We start from the raw sequence: 17,139 nt of genomic DNA on the forward strand, positions 1-17,139 counted from the left end.
TTAATATTGTGAAATATTCTTATGATGGAAAATAACGTTTTTCTATTTTAATATACATTAAAATCTAATTTATTCCTGTGATGCAAAGCTGAATTTTCAGCGTCATTACTCCAGTCTTCAGTGTCACATGATCCTTCAGAAATCATTCTAATATGCTGATATATTATCAGTGTTGAAACTGTTGTGCTGCTTAATATTTTTTTAACAATATACACTACCATTCAAAAGTTTGGGGTCAGTACATTTTTATTCTTTTTTTGAATTAAAAAAAGTTAAGATTAAGTTAAATTGTTAAGAAGTGATAGCAAAAATTTATATTGTTAGAAAATATTTATATTTTGAATAAATGCTGTTCTTTTTAACTTTTTATTCATCAAAGAATCCTTAACACTCCAAAGAGAAAGGAAAACTTGAAATCGCATCATATGACCCACGAGTACACACACATACACACACACATACAGATTTTTGATTTCTATCCCAAAATACATTGACTGCTCTTAAATATAAGACACCAATGTTTCAGGAGTTTAGGACACAGAATTGGACATGCTTATTCGATAAGTGTTTAATTTTCTATTTGGGTTTATGTATTTGCTTTATTTTTTAAGATTAACTGTTTTTTTCCCCAAGGCATTGTTAGATGCCAGTGTTTCCAGACATATTTGTTATGCAAATATTTGATTTCAAAAACATTATCATAGCTATTAAACTTTATCTTGTTATGATTTTTAATCTGTATTTAACCTCAAGTAAAAAAAAAAGATGCTAAAGTCTGATTTTGTGTTGGCTGTGATTTCAAATTAAATATTTATAATCTTAATTCAAGTGGAGTTCTGAGGATTTTGAAAGTCTTGACAATAATCAGTGTTGAGTACTACTGTAAGGTTAACCCTGGCTGCTTTAAATCTTTGATTAAGTTGAAAACATTAATTAGAAATTTAGAAAAGTAATCAAAAAATAATCAAATGTAATCAGTTACATTACTTTAATAAAGTAATTGAAATAGTTACAATACTTATTACATTTTAAATAGGGTAACTTCCTATTACATTTCCAAAGTAACCTTGCCACTTTATTCTCCAAGAATGGATTACATTCATCAGAAGTGATAGTAAAAGCATTTATAATGTTTCCAAAACATTCTATTTCAATTAAATTCTGTTAAACTAAATGTATAAGTAAAACAATTGAAAGTGGGGCGAAAAAAAAAAAAAAAAATCACATTATGAAATAAAGTTTTCTCCAAAATAAAACAATATTGTGTGCTATCATCAAGTCCATCTCTAAATTTGTTGTTAAATAAAATTATTGGTTTTGAAATGGCACTGACGAAAATCAGGACAAAAAAGATTTGTTAAAAAAGTAGCATTTAATAAGGAAAGTATGTTTCTTGTACACAGTGGACCGATAACTGCACACAAACATCTTGCTTTTTGATGAAACGCCCCGATTCTTGATGGCACACAAAGAAGTTCCACTTTGCAGTGTGTGCAGGTGCAGTGGGAACTGTACTAATGCCAGTCATTTCAGTTTTTAAATCATGAATCTCTATACACTCATCTGGATTTACATGTCTTCCACGCTCCACTTGTATGCCATTTCTTGGACAGCTTTCTTATCGGCTATCCTGCTGTACCGCTTCTGCTCAAAACCATTGGACCTAAAAGATCATATGAAAAGTCATTTAAACCATTTTCTGGGGTTTGCATTAGTGTGCTTGTGATATTTCAAACCAGATATCATTCATCAAAACCTCTTACCGGTCAACTCCATCCCAGCGATACCCTGGCATAATGTTAAAACGATTCGGAGGTGGAGGTGGACCTTTGTAACGAGGTTTTTCTGGAGAAAAACATTAAAACACAAATTATAGCAATTAGTACTGTGGTCTGGGCTTGTTTTAAGATCAATCTCTGTACGTTTGATTCTATATATTAGAAAAATGATAAACACAAACTAAAAGTAAAAATCGTATTATTATTAAAAGTAACAGTCAAACAACAGGGATCAAATGTGGAAACTTGGGCATTATTCCACACATTTACCTTTGATTCCTTTTAATTGAGCATTTTTTTCTTTCTTTTTGCGAAGCATGGCAGCCATTGGGTCTCCATCCCTCTCTTGCTCCCTCAGCATCCGATCGAGGTCTTCATCGTCAATGTGTCTCGCTAGTGGCTTCTGAGCCTCCCGCATGGCATCTGTCAAGTTCTGCTGCTGCATTTCACCCTGAGCAAGCCTGAATGAGGACAGTACAGATGTCAAAGCTAGTGATAAGTCACAGACTGAAAATAACAAATATGTGACCCTGGACCACAAAACCAGTCTTAAGTCGCTGGGGTATACGTCCTATCCTAACAAACCATACATCAATGGAAAGCTTATTTATTCAGTCGGAAAATTGACCCTTATGTGTTGTTTTGTGGTCCAGGGTCACATATCTGCATTTGAACACCATTAAATGGACCTCACCCTTTTCCCCATTGTGCATATTTTTCATCCTTCTCTGCTTTTTCTTCTGCTTTCTTGCCAAGCTCAACTCTCTCTGACTTCAGGTCGCGTGTCCTACCCGACTTGTCTCGAAATGTTGTCTCTGCATTTCTTGATGCCTCTGAAAAAGTAAAAACATTAATAATGCTCTTGTAATTAATGTTAGGAAATAAAACAACACTTTTGAATACACATTATCAATTGATTTTCAAAAGACCTTCAAGAGGCTGGTTGCGCTTTTCCTTTTTGCGAATTTCTTCCTGTTCTTTCCTCAAAATGTCAACAGAGACGAGCCCTGCAGCTCCACCAGACAGCATTCGAGGGGCCTGAAAATGAAATATTTTGAAATTAGTAATATTATACATTACTTGCTGTGCAATCAGTATTATTTAAAGCTGTGCTTCTTAATCTGTTTAACTCACTGTCCAACACAATAATTGAAGGCCCCCCATATAGGCTAAACTTTTTTCCAGTATTTCTGCTGTAATTGTGACAAAACTGCTTGTTTTCAAACTATTTTAATAACACAAACTGGACGATTAAATAATATTAAATAAATCAACCACAATTAATTCTGCGATTCCAGAAGATTAAAAATATGTATATACTATAAAAAATGTTGTTGATGGATAAAAATGAAAAGAAATATGATTGCAGATGAAATTTTTTTTGTTACTTTTTTAGCATTTTTATTTCAGTTAGATTAATTTATTATATGCAGAACTTATTTAATACATTTTAAATCATCCTGCACCTCCTTTAAATAGGGTTGGGTACTGAAACCCGGTACCAATATGGCACCGGTACCTATGTAACCGGTATGTACTAGAACCGAATCAGAACGCAGATTTCGGTGCCATGCCGGAGCGATCGATTGAAATATTTGTCCTCTGGTTCTCCGAAACGGACGTAAGAAGCATCACCGGCACCGCACGTGCGTCCAGTATAAATGAAACAGACATAATTTGTTTATAGTGCTAATGGCCAATCCATCATTTTTGGGGAATTTTTATTTATTTTTTAATAAGTATTGGTTCAGGCACCGTTTAGGCACCGGAACCGTTTTAAAACTATCGATTTGGCACCGGTATCGAAAAAAAACAAAACAATCGATACCCAACCCTACCTTTAAAGTTTTCTAGGGCCCCCAGAAGGCCCCAGCCCCTGGTTGAGAACGACTGATATAAAGGATTCTCAAACATGAACCCTGAACTTACTGCCTGTCCATCAGGAGAGCGTGTCCTCCGTGGTGGAGACAGGTCTGAATCCGACCCACGTCCCCCCTGTGGCCTCTTCCTGGGAGGAGAGAGATCTGAATCTGAACCTCTTCCACCCTGGCCTCTCTTTCTGGGTGGAGACAGATCCAAGTCTGAGCCCCGTCCTCCACGAGGACGTCTGCGCGGTGGGGACTGATCGGAGTCTGAGCCTTTGCCTGTTTGTACTCGTCTCCTAGGCAGCGAAAGGTCATCTGAGGCGGCAGCTTTTGTCTTTTTTCTGTGCGGAGACTCTGAAATAACAAATAATTTTTGAGCTACATAACTCAGTGTAAATGCTGTTTCTGATTTGTGGATATATTTTTGTACCTTTATCATGCAGCCTTTGAGGTTTGGAGGGTGAGCTCTTGTGGCTCTTTCTTGGAGGGGAAGGTGATAAGGAATCATGCTGTCTGTTTTTGTTTTCAGCTCGGTGTCTCTGAGGTGAAAGATCTGGTGAGTCATGACGGCCTCTTCTCTGGGGTGAGAGATCCGGTGAGTCGTGTCGAGCCCTCTTAGGAGAGAGGTCAGGGGAATCGTGCCGCACAGGAGAAGTCTCCGGCGAGTCATGTCGAACTCTATAACCTCTGTCAGGATCAGAGCTAAACAAAGCAACATTTACTACACTCTCTATGCAGTAATGATTTTTAAAAAGAATAAGAACTAAAGAGGAAGGACAGTTTCTTTATACCTTTTATCTGATGCAGAGTCCTGGGTTTCCTGGGGATCTCTGTCTGTTGCTACAATATAAGACACAAATTTTATTAGATGCATGTAAATTGCCGTTTATTTTTAACAAGAAGTTCATACTTTTTTCAGCAAGGATGCATTCAATTGTCAAAATGAAACATTATAAATGTCTTCACTGTCACAAAACATTTCCATTTCAAATAAATGCTGTTCTTTCTATTCATCAAAACATCCTGTATCATGGTTTCTACAAAAAAAATAAATAAAAAAAGAATTAAGCAGTACAACCGTTTTTTAACATTCATAATAATAAGAAATATTTATTGAGCGCCAAATCAGCATATTAGAATGATTTCTGAAGGATTATGTGACATTAAAGACTGGAGTAATGATGCTGAAATTTCAGCTTTGCCATCACAAGAATAAATTACATTTTAAAACATTAAAATAGAAAAGTTATTTTAAATTGTAATAATATTTCACCATATTCATTTTCTACTGTAGGCCTATTCCTGTAAAAAAATGCACCCTTGGCGAGACTTCTTTTAAAAACATTACAAGTTCTCAGCTTCCTCTTGAGGTACACAAAACATCAAGCAATCCAGTAGTTATTAACACTATTAAGACTTGGCTTCAATTTAGGAAACAATTCGGTTTGCACAAACCTTTGATTTACATGCCATTTTCAAATACTCACTTTTTCCCCCGTCCCTTTCAGACCGTGTCTTCGATATTTGGGCAAGTAAGGGCCTTTCTACTTTGAAGGACTTGTATGAAAAAGAAATCTTCTCCTCTTTCTCTTCTTTATCAGTTAAATTCAGTCTTCCTAATAGCCATCTTTTTCGTTTTTTTTTTCAAGTGAGGAACTTTATTCAAAAGTTATTTCCCCATTTTCCCAATCGGCCCCCTGAATCAGAACTTGATTTAATTCTCACCCTTGACTCTGGTCAAAGACGACTGATATCCGCCATCTATGGTAAAATAATCTCCCTTAATTCATCTCCAGTTGACTCTCTTAAACAAACCTGGGAGCAGGATTTGGGCATCGACAACGAGACGAGTGGAATTCATTCTTCATCTATCTGTGCAAGACATGCTCTAATACAATGTAAAGTGCTTCACAGAGCTCACTTCATTAATGCTAAACTGGCTAAAATATTTCCTATCAGAAGTGATGCATGCAACAGATGCAAACAATCTGTTCTGGTCTTGCCCGATGCTAATGGACTACTGGTCGGACATTTTTAGAACACTTTTGCAGGCCCTTAACACCACCATTGCCCCTAACGCACTGACTGTCCCGTTTGGCCTTCCCCCAGCGTCAGTTGTACCATCTACAGTGCACTGGCCTTTGGGGAGGGTTGTGGTTGTGTTGATTTGTTTTGTTTCTTGTTTTCTCTCATCAGACATTCTGTTTCATTATGGAACTGATGTAATACATTCTATATGTCTGCAAAAATTTTAAATAAATAAATAAACAAAAAAATTATAAAAACGTATCAATCTCAAACCTTTTAACGGTAGTGTGTAAAAAAACACTATTTTGCACAATTTTATAATTCATAATACATTTTGTCCCATTAAAACCAGATGGTGCACTTTGATTATTTACAGATAAAAAAACACCATAAGTACACAAACATACACATACAAGCACAAGTAAATACAAGAACTCAGAAAGTATACACGTCTTGGTCTTACCGCCGATCACTTTCCACTTGCCGGTTCCGAATGCCTCGAGCTGCTTGATCTCATCTGGGCGTTCATCTATCACCTCTGCAATCTAAAAAAATGGAGAATTTCCAAAAGGAGGAGACATTCAACACTGCTGCATAACCATGCATGAAACCCATTTTCCAAAATCAAAGTAGTACCAAAATACTTTTTTATTTAAATGATCAGACAAAAGCACCTGGTATGCATTCTCAGTAGGATTTACACTACTTAAATTGCTGTTTGTAGTAAGTTAAGACTAAAATCTGAAAAAGGTAAGCATGCTTTTACACACCACAGGCGCCTCATCTTCGTCGTCTTCTTTTTCTTCTTCATCCTGAGCTGCCAGTTGCCGCCAATCAATGTCGTCATCCACAATTTTCATCCTGTAGTTGGAGTTAAATGGATGGAATTCAGCTCCTTGTACACTTTGCTAAAACTTAAGCAACCTTGTTGCCATTTTCTACTTTCTAAAATGCTGTGCATGTAGGCAACTCTGTAAGTAACTTAGTTGAGGCTCAGCCATAATGTAATTTTGTTCAGTGGTAGCTCTGGATACAGCGAGCTAAAATCTGCATTTCTGTTACGTGTGTCCGATTATATTTACCCTCTCCCCGCGGCTTTCGGCCGTTTCTTCTTAAGCTTCTTTTCTTTAGACTTCTTGCCAGCTTCTTCACTTGATAAATACCGTTTAAGGTAATCTGCCTTAGAGAGTGCAGCAATTTTGCTTAAGTCCGTGGAAGTAGCCATCTTGTTTATGTTTTACGTCACTGAACGGACGCTGCTAAGGGACAAAAAGCACAACGCAAAATAGAACTCGAAATTCTTTACCTGCCTGTATACCAGAGGTAGTGATGTGACGTTCGGCACCGAGGCTTCGAAGCTTGGATCAAAAAAGACGAAACATCTCACAGTGAAGCACTGTACCAGAGCTTGATTCATTTTGCCACAACCAAGTGATCTGTGACGTCCGAAGCTTCGTTTTTGCACACAACCACGTGTCATTCACTTCTTTGATAAGAATAAATCATAATACGAATAAAAATTTACATGTGTAGTTTTGTCCATGTTCAGATTGTACAGAAACACTTCAATTGAACATTCCACAAAATTCATTTATTTTGATCATATGCCTACATGGGCCATGCTTATTTTTTCACATATTTATTCAAAGACTCATTTATAATTTGTGTAGCACAATGACATTTTATTTTTTATTGCTTTATATGGTTTTCGTAGCACAGATTGATTTGTTTGTATGAAACAGTCCAAAAATGGTTGGGATGCAAAGGCACCTTTTTCCACCTTTAACCACAAGATATCAGTAGTGTGCAGCGTATTGAAAAGCTTCGACTATTGAACCAATTTACCATACAGTTGAGGGGAAAGCGGTGCTTCGCGAAGCTTCATTTCACCATCACTAACCAGGGGTCACCAAACTCGGTCCTGGAGGGCCGGTGCCCAGCAGAGTTTAGCTCCAACTTGCCTCAACACACCTGCCTGGAAGTTTCTAGAATGCTTAAACTCTGCAGGATACCGGCCCTCCAGGACCGAGTTTGGACACCACTGCTGTAGGCTATACGATTTAGGAATAATAAATTAAGTGGATAAAATAGAAAAAACTCTGGCTTCTTCGACAAAAAAATGTTCTGCCCAAGAAAATTACTGAAGAGTATTCATAACTGTTAAGCTTACAAAGTTTATTGAAAGTATTTCACCCAATTGCTGCTTTTGTCATTTTAAAGAAACAATTACTCACTTATTTTGGAATTGTGTTTTGCAAAAGTGTTTTGGGTTGACTTTTCTAATTTTGTAAAAAAGGATTCCCAAACTTCTGTATAAGCCATTTTTTCGTGACTCTTTGAGAATTGACCCTATAGGCCTACGTTTAGAATGATTTTATTAACCTACTAAAACTTGCAATTATTATTATTTTCAACAAAGATGTTTCAACAGTATATTCAATGGTGTAACACATATAATATGCTTTAGTTCATTTCAGAATTTCATGTATCATAACCCTCTTACAATATTTTGTTTATTGTCTTTTTGCTTGTTATTGTTGTATTCTTTTGCCCTGTTGCAAAAATATGTTTTGTTTTGTAGTTTGCCAAGTGACATTCTCAGCTCTCTGCATTAATTGTGTCAACTTTGTGCATTACGAATCAGCAGACAATTATAGGTTAATGATAAATATATAGTTAATAATACATTTAACCTAAATATTAATAAATGTAATTATTTGACTGGTGATGAGCAGAAAAGAGAGAACTTTAGAACTTGTTATGTCACACACGTGGTAACTATTTCCAATAAATCCAACCAATGAATACCTTTTTGATCAACATAATTTGAATTAGGTACCATTAGTATTTGTTGTTAAAATGAGATGTTTGAATAGTTCCAAACATCAATATGTTCATCTCTGAATATAGGTTCAGCTCATGATTCATGTTTAAAGTGTGTTGTGAAGAATATCTGTCTCCTCTAAGAAATAAACTCTGTCGACCTTTCCAATAGTTGTTTAACTGCAAGGTCACAGCTTTTTCACAGATGTGTATGCCTCTATTTTCACATGCAGAGGATATTTTCCAGGAAATGTCTTTTGGACTGAATCACTTCCTCTGATCTGCAGCTGCACGGCATCTCATTGAAAAGACAAACAATCTTACTCTCATTTCTTTTTATATCTTTGTACTTTCTGTTTCATATTTTCATACTCAAAAATATTATTATATTAATTTCAATTACATTTACTAATCAACTGGTGATTATTTTATCATTGACCTCTGATTATTACTGTGTTTCAAAACTTATTTACAAACTTGTGCTAATGCTCTGTTAAATAAATAAAAAATCTGTTAACGTTACAACTGTGAAGCTATTATAGTTAACTGTACAACTATAATAATGCCAAAGCGATTTTAAAGATGTCAATAAGACGATGACAGTGAGGGGTACAAATAAACTCTAAACTGTGAAATCTTCATCAAGATTTTCGTTTTGAAATGAACACATTCTGCTGCTCTCTGTCATCTGTAAAAGCTGTTTCTGGTTGTATTTTCCGAAAGAAACGAAACTTAAGGTTTGGGGGTTTCCATCTTGTCGAAGGAGTGGCTTCAAGAGATTCCCCACTCCTTAAGCAGCTGTTTGCACAGTGTTGTATTTGTCATCTAAGAGGTAAGCAGGGTACAAATAAACTCTAAACTGTGAAATCTTCATCAAGATTTTCATTTTGAAATGAACACATTCTGCTGCTCTCTGTCATCTGTAAAAGCTGTTTCTGGTTGTATATGACTGTTTTTTCCGAAAGAAACGAAACTTAAGGTTTGGGGGTTTCCATCTTGTCGAAGGAGTGGCTTCAAGAGATTCCCCACTCCTTAAGCAGCTGTTTGCACAGTGTTGAATTTGTCATCCAAGAGGTAAGCATCATATTTCTCTAAACTTTTACACTAAAAGCTATCGACAGACCTCTTTACCTTCACCAGCACCTCTTTATACAACAGCGGATGAACAGTTTTGTTCGCTTTATCTAGATTTCAGCATGTGGGCAGAGGACGATTTGTATCCAGGTGTGCCGTGTCTCCAAAGCTACACGGAACCTGTGAATGGTAAAATATACCTAATGTATCATGGGACTTCTCGATATACTGCACAGCAGATTATGGCCTGTGGCTTTCGGCCATCTGCAAATGGCATGCTTGGACAAGGCGTCTACCTCAGCAGAGATCTTAACAAGGCCAGCAGATACCCACTTAATCTACCTGAGCATGAAAGAGTTGTTATTAGAGTGCAGGTTAATGTTGGAAGAGTAAAAAAAATCGACTACCAAGGTCATCCAATGCAGAAAACCTGGCATGACCACGGGTACGACACTGCCTGGTGCCCTCCAAACTGCGGCATGGTGCCAAGCGACCTGGAAGAAGACTGTGTTTGGGATCCACGCCGGATTCAGATCATTGATATCATTTACCCAAAAGTGCTGTGTGGCTATTATTATTAAAAAAATGCATGAAATTACAAATGTGCTGGTTCTTTTTCATGTTTTTAAAGAATAAACATTTTTGTCGATTTAATCTCTGCATTGATGAAGTTATATATATATATATATATTCTTTGCATGCTTGTGTTGAAAATCAAGACTAAAATCAAGGTTGTTACAAAACTGTAAGAAATTACTGGGAAATATTATTTAGTTGACAGTTCAAATGGTCCAAAAAATAATCTAATGCAAAATATAAACTGCATTTTATTCAAAGCATGAAAGAACTTTGGTCCATAACCAATAGCCAAATTCAGCACTTCATTTTGAGACACTGACTGCCACATGTCTACTCTTAACACACATTTGAGAGATGTTGTATACACAGTATTTGTAATAAAACAAATAAAATAAAATAATGTATTCCGCCCTCTTGATGAATCAGGAACTATATTTGGGTTTGTCTAGGAATTTTCTTAAACAACACAAGTAAGTCCCAGGACTTGTTTTACCATCAGAAGAAAGTGTTTAGGCCAGAGGAGAACTCTCAAAACAACATCTTAAAATATTTGTGTCATTCAAACAAGGTATTTCCACACATCTGCCAACTTCTCTGATTTGTTACTTTTTGTGCCACAGATCTGTCTCACCTCCCATATATTTACAGAGTTGTGTCTCTGTGTGTGATTCTCCTCAAGGTTATAAAACATCTTCACATTCCAGCTAACTTAGATCTTAACACGCTTTAATCCTTTTTAGCTCTGTTTATGTACAAAAATAATTATGTTTATATTCATGTTGGAATGATTTACATAATGTTAAAAGAAATTTAAATAATAATGTTACTAAACTAAAATCTAAAATGTCTTCCTGTGTTTCTCATTATGAAATGAAAGACTATCGAAGTGATATTAGTTACCAGCACGGATATAGTTCTTTGGGCCATTTCCTTCCAGGGTTTTATTTGGAAGTTCCCACATCCCAATTTATTTTTGGCTGGTTGGATTAAGATTTATGCCTGCTTATTTGTATCGTTTTGTCAGTCTCTGCAGTCTTTTTTAGCCTTAGTCTTATTAGACTTGTTTGCATTCTGTTGGATTTGACTTTAAATAAAATCGCCTTATAGCTGTTATGTCCACACTTGAGTCATTTCACCATCCATGGTTTATACTTTGTAATCAGGAACTTCATGGTAACTGGCATGCCTACAAACCTTCAAGTATCTGAAGACTGATAATGTTGACCTACTCTTTACAGGAATGATGTGGGCTGGCCAAGAAATAAAACATCTTTGGAGAACATGAGTTGTGCACATTCAAGAAGTCTGTCCAAATGTTCTAAGAGTGAAGGTTAATGTTGGATAAGTGATTGATTATCAAGGTGCCTGAATCCCCCACAAAGTGGCATGGTGGCAAGAGGTCTTGAGCAAGAATGTGTTTGGAAACAAATTACAGTCATTGATGTATCCAAATTAAAGAGTAGGCCTATGTGGTTTGTTATGAGCAATGGAAATCCTAACATATATTTTATCCTAAAATCTAATGTTTGATTGATAATTCGATCATTACGGTGTGCTCTGCTGACTATTTCTTACAACAATGGAGAAATAAAATAATGAAAAATAGTTTTGAAGCAATGTAAAAAGAAATATGAATGCAAAATTGTTTGGGTAAAAACGTATGTTAATATATAAATAAAAATAAAGAACATAAATAAGAAAATAGCTTGTGCAATAGCTAGTGTTGTCTTGTCAAAAGAGTAAGGCAAATTCTGTTCCTTTTGTCTTTACCTGGAAAATGTGGGGGAGAAATTATAAATAATTATAAAATCAATGAATTCATATTGGACTGAAAAACAATTTGCCATCTCAGTTCAGAAGCACACCACCAATGAATACTGCAACTAGTATGAAAAAAAGCAAACAAATAAATTTTTTTTTACTTGGTTTTGGACTGATTGGCTGCGGTGGTGTGGTGACGTCTCTTTAAAACGATGATTGACAGTGTGGAGGGCCAATGGCGATTATCTAAGAAAGTGAAAGTAAAAGAGAGAGAGCAACCCGTGCGCTTAAAGAGAGTCCCTTTATCCTTTATTTTTTACTTTCAATAAGTGCTATAATTTGAAATATGCCTGGTCAAATGACAGCTCGACGTATTCGTATGTACGCCCTCGGCTACACTGTTTAAGGCAATATTATAATGTTTTAACTGGTCTAGGGGCTAAAAGTTTGTTGATGTTCCGTGTAATTTAAAGGATATACTGTAGGCATTTCCCGAGAACAAATATCACGTAAATAGCTTGTTTGAATTTGAGGGTTGGTAAGTGAAATTTCTCTATATAAGACAGATTATAAGCAGAGATAACATTATGTAAATATCAAATTCTTTTTGGTAATTTTGTTTTTATTAAACTTGTGATAGTATAAATCTTCGTATTATGTTTATTGTTTACATGCATATTTTAAAGATACAGACAAAAGGCCTATTTGTGATTTGTCCAGGTGCAAATCATGTGGGGTGGAAATGATTCAACTTTCCTCCAAGGCAACACAAATCCAGTATCAGGTCAAGTCTACACAATGTACCATGGCACATCCATGGAGGCTGCAAAGAAAATTAGAAAAGAGGGTTTTCGTCAGTCTGTTGCTGGCATGCTTGGACGTGGTGTTTACCTCAGCCGAGATCTAGAGAAGGCCCGTAGGTATCCTCTAAATCTGCAAGCATACCAGAGAGTGGTTCTGAAAGTCGAGGTCAATGTTGGGAGAGTGAAGAAGATTGACAAACAAGGTCATCCACTCCAGAATATCTGGCATGATCACGGGTACGACACTGCCTGGTGCCCTCCAAAATGTGGCATGGTGCCGAGTGGCCTTGAAGAAGACTGTGTTTGGGATCCACAACGGATTCAGGTCATTGAAATGATCTACCCATTTTTAGAGGTTGTTTTACCCTGTCTGTTCTTTTTGTTACTGATTCTAATTGAAATACTAACATAGAACTTACAGGAAGAAATTACAGGACTATGTAGCCAAAGTGTTTTTAATTCTTCAAAGAAAAATAGTCTGTCATCACTGTTTTTGTGTATTAAACTTGTTATGATCACATATCCTCTGTCACACTGTACAGTATGTAGGAACCATTTTAATGCAATTTCATATTTGTCCATTGGGTGGCATGGTATATTAGGGTAATTGGTTAATAAGACAACAGTTGTGTAGTGGTAGTAGGGAAGCACACAGTTTTTGACAGTTCAGGATCATGCTTCATCATGTTGATTATGCTTATTTTTATTATGTGTTGGACTGAGTTGAATAGTATGCTATATCTACGAGGTATGGACTTGATATTTGTATTCTGTGAACTAGACAATGACACCACAGGAAGCTAACTGGAAGCAATGTTTATTCATTGGAGCACAATAAAGAAAGACACTGTTTGCATCTTACATCTGTTTTGCATGGACTCCATTTTTACTCGTCAAATACTCCTCTCACTCCTATTAACAATACCAGCGGCTTAGTGGAAAGCTGCTACATAATGATCAGAAGCTTTGTATTTATTGGCTTATTCACAAATCTTTATCATTAGCAGGTGTGATTATCTGTAGACAGACTAAGCATTTACAGGGATGCATGGGCTGAGATTGAAATTATTTTTGATGTAACATGAGGGCAAATCAAAAACCAAGGCAATGAATGAACGGAAAAGGAAATATGAACTATCACAGGAAACAGTGCAAAATTCAGTCCAACTCAAAACAGAACTTAAATACAGATGACCCATTACACTTCTCTCTTTGTTTGCATTTTTTTCACTTGTGATCCGTCATAAAAGACCCTCTGCTACGTGCTTAAAGATGAAAACTCTTGAAAAATATCTGATAATTAGGTCTGAAGTCTGGAGTCTTTTAAAACAGTGATTGGTATTCATCACTGCATTTTATTGTAAAACTGCTTATGCATGTGTTGTTCTGCTCACTGTGACATTTCAGACTCCAACACGGCAAAATACATTTGATTAAAACAAACAAACAAACTGGGGGGAAATATTGATACTTTTCATTTAAATGTTTTGTTTATGGACTTGGAGAATCATAGTATTAGTCTCTTTGCTTTTAGGGGTTAGAGAAAGCAAAGAAGCAACATGCTTTTACCAAATGATCCCACAGACTTTACAGCACTATCCTTTACAAAATCCATAAATTTGTAATATTTTGTAATCTTTTCATTGCAGTTTGTCAAGATAAAGAGAAAAAAAGTAGAATATCTTTTGTTGTCAATACTTCCTATACAAGCTTGCTCTTCATAAATCTTTTCCAGGTAGTCTATGTTCAGTGTTAAAAGCAACATCAGAGTTTTCTTCAAGACTGTTGAAAAACTTGTTCTTAAGACACAGTCTGACCATAGTGGCTATGTTTATGCAACTGGCAACTGATGCGTGTTTATAAAGCTTAAAACTCTTATAAAGTCTGTACATCTTCTTATAATTGTAAGACTTTTTTTATTACGGCTATACTTTATAAATTAATTAGTTGTTTCCTTTTCATATCTCCCTCTGTTTTTGTATGTTTGCTTACTCATGGTTATATTCCATGTTTTCACTAATAGAATACTAAGACCATTTGTGGTCTAGCCCTTACGTAAAAGAAGTTTATTCAAGTGTGCTATTAGTATACTTCTTTTAAACTAAAAATAGGAAAGTATACTTTCAGTCTATTTTTTATGTACTTCTCAGAAATGTGCTTTATACTTCTCAGAAATATACATAAAATGACATTTAAGTGTACTTGACTTATACTTAGAAAAGTCTAAATATATTTGAGCTATACTTGTGCTCCGGGAATCCATGTTCAGGTAGGAGGCGCTATTACACATCTTCTGTACAGAATTTCCAAAATACAAGCGCAGAAGAAACCAAAACAACAGATGCTTCCACATAATAATCTAACACGATCATCAGACATAAAACAGCATCAAAACTGTGTAACATTATGGAATAAAATGTCGACCCATGAATAGGTAATGACTGTCAAGCTTTGGGGAGTTGATCGACTCCATCTACGTTTTGATTATCACTCTGAATCCAAAATTCATAATCTTTTTTCAGCTTTTTGTTCAAAATGTTGTTTATTTATTTCGTTATTTTTTATGAAACTTACACGCATTCATTATAAAAAAGAATGTATAGAGCTAGAATAAAATGTTTTTGTTTACAAGCAGATACCATGTTCTTTCTTTTGATGTTTGTATGTTCAGATATTCATATAACAAAATGTATACAAATTAATACCTAAATAGGGACATAGCAGTATACTTAAAGTATGATGTAAAGTTCACTTAAAGAAAACTTACGAGTATACTTGCAGTATAAAACTACTAAACTAGTAGTTTACTGAAACTATACTTCAAAGTGTACTAAAAATGCTACTACAAGTATTTAATTAGTAAACTATCAGTATACCTATAAGTTCACTTTCAGTATAGTTGCAGTACAAACTAAACACTTTGAGGTAAACTAGTTGTGCACTCAAAGTTTACAACTGTTATACTTAAAAAGTTTACTACTGTTATACTTAAAGTATACTTAAAAGTATACTTTTATGTACTAGAAAGTGGGCCAATTTAGTCCCAAGGAGTATTGAACTAGTACACTTACAAGTATACTACTAGTACACTGATATTTGTATACTTACTACATAAAGTATACTTAACAAAATAAACTTGAACTTCTTTTTGATATTCACATTATAATGTGAATATGATTAAGGTACTTTAAAGACATATTTCTATTGTGTTATGTTACACATGAAAAGATACACAGATTGTAAATATTGTGGCGAGTATCCCGGTTCCAGATCAGCGTCGCCCTGGAAACGCCGCTGCCACACTGATCACAGAAGCACAACACCTGTGCGTGATGAGTGGCGCACCTGGAGCTCGTTCCCGCTGGCCATAAAAGCCAGGAGCAGAGACACCAGCGGGAAGGCACACCGGAGCTCCAGGCGACATTAATGCTTGTTTCTCCTTATTCACAGACTCCGACGGCACCCCAGGAGAGGGGTCTGCACCACAGCACTTCACCCCACGAGCACCACGTTGAGACGGGCACCGAGCACCATTCCTCCGAGCACGTGTGATCAGTGTGTGGGCAATAAATCACCCTCCGGGGCTCTTTCTATCAGTTCCGAGTCTGTGTTCTCATTCACCCCGCGACAATATGGACATTAAAAAAATGAAAGCTGAAGAAGAATTTGTTTGTTATACCATCCACCTTTTATTAGTTTATTAGGAAAAGTTTTGGGATAACTCTGTATACATAAACCTGGCCTAAACAAGGGATGTCTTCTGGAATAGGCTGCCAGAACAGTCTTAACTTTTATTCTATTATAATATAGCCCCTTTATTGTACTACTGTATTCATGTATTTGAAATTTGAAAATTCCTGCTAATTTTAATTGGTGAGAAGGCTTGGAAAGTGAGTCAAACTATTTTCCTTTCTTCATTTCAATGAGCATGGACCGAACACATTAACAAGCTAGGCTTTTAATTCCTTCCTTAATTCATTACTTTGTCATTTTATGGTACTATGACATTTTGATGCCTAAAAAGACTCTTTGACTTCATCCATATACCACTTGACATCATGCATCCATCCTTTTGCATATACCTCATGTATATTCCAACATGCAAATAGGCTTTTTACAAAATGCAAAGTAGATGGAAGAGCGAAAACTGAGAAAGTTCTTCAATGTTAGTAAACAGTGTTATTCAATGGTGGCATTGGAGGATAATTATGTTAAACCAATCTCCCTGTCGCTTTACATTGTGTGCTTAAATTTGAAAATACCCTATAAAATATATTGTATTTGCTGGTCTAGAGCAAGTTTCTATTGATATTGATCACTGTTTGTTTGTTTATTTATTTAGTTATTTATTTATGCATTCTTGTATGCTTTTACTGTAAATAAAAATAAATAATTTCATGTCATCATGTGATCAATTTCATTGATCTT

At 35.7% G+C, this 17,139-nt stretch overlaps 2 protein-coding genes across 2 annotated transcripts; one reads left to right on the forward strand and one right to left on the reverse strand.

The window, feature by feature from the left end:
* Window positions 1-1,350: 1,350 nt before the first annotated feature.
* On the reverse strand, window positions 1,351-6,942 carry bud13 (BUD13 homolog). The gene is made up of 11 exons (XM_016526221.1): window positions 6,754-6,942; window positions 6,442-6,532; window positions 6,135-6,216; window positions 4,435-4,483; window positions 4,074-4,345; window positions 3,708-3,997; window positions 2,708-2,816; window positions 2,473-2,611; window positions 2,049-2,239; window positions 1,764-1,845; window positions 1,351-1,663 (listed from the first exon to the last, which is right to left on the reverse strand). Exons 1-11 carry the CDS (start codon window positions 6,894-6,896, stop codon window positions 1,570-1,572), a joined length of 1,542 nt encoding a protein of 513 aa, XP_016381707.1. The 5' UTR covers window positions 6,897-6,942; the 3' UTR covers window positions 1,351-1,569.
* A 2,618-nt stretch (window positions 6,943-9,560) lies between these two features.
* Window positions 9,561-13,123, forward strand: gig2d (grass carp reovirus (GCRV)-induced gene 2d). Its single transcript, XM_016526275.1, has 4 exons — window positions 9,561-9,568; window positions 9,683-10,130; window positions 11,449-11,462; window positions 12,672-13,123. Exons 2-4 carry the CDS (start codon window positions 9,691-9,693, stop codon window positions 13,121-13,123), a joined length of 906 nt encoding a protein of 301 aa, XP_016381761.1. The 5' UTR covers window positions 9,561-9,568; window positions 9,683-9,690.
* The last annotated feature ends 4,016 nt before the right edge of the window (window positions 13,124-17,139 follow it).

Source organism: Sinocyclocheilus rhinocerous, unplaced genomic scaffold, assembly GCF_001515625.1.
Source record: "Sinocyclocheilus rhinocerous isolate Xijiao unplaced genomic scaffold, SAMN03320098_v1.1 scaffold753, whole genome shotgun sequence".
Taxonomy (NCBI): domain Eukaryota; kingdom Metazoa; phylum Chordata; class Actinopteri; order Cypriniformes; family Cyprinidae; genus Sinocyclocheilus; species Sinocyclocheilus rhinocerous.

Coding starts and splice junctions, on each gene's coding strand:
- bud13 (XM_016526221.1), bottom strand. CDS start 6,896: ATGGCTACTTCCACGGACTTAAGCAAAATTGCTGCACTCTCTAAGGCA. Junction 4,346..4,434: donor GACTCTGCATCAGATAAAAG/GTATAAAGAAAC, acceptor TGCTTTGTTTAG/CTCTGATCCTGACAGAGGTT. Junction 1,664..1,763: donor CGCTGGGATGGAGTTGACCG/GTAAGAGGTTTT, acceptor ATGATCTTTTAG/GTCCAATGGTTTTGAGCAGA.
- gig2d (XM_016526275.1), top strand. CDS start 9,691: ATGTGGGCAGAGGACGATTTGTATCCAGGTGTGCCGTGTCTCCAAAGC.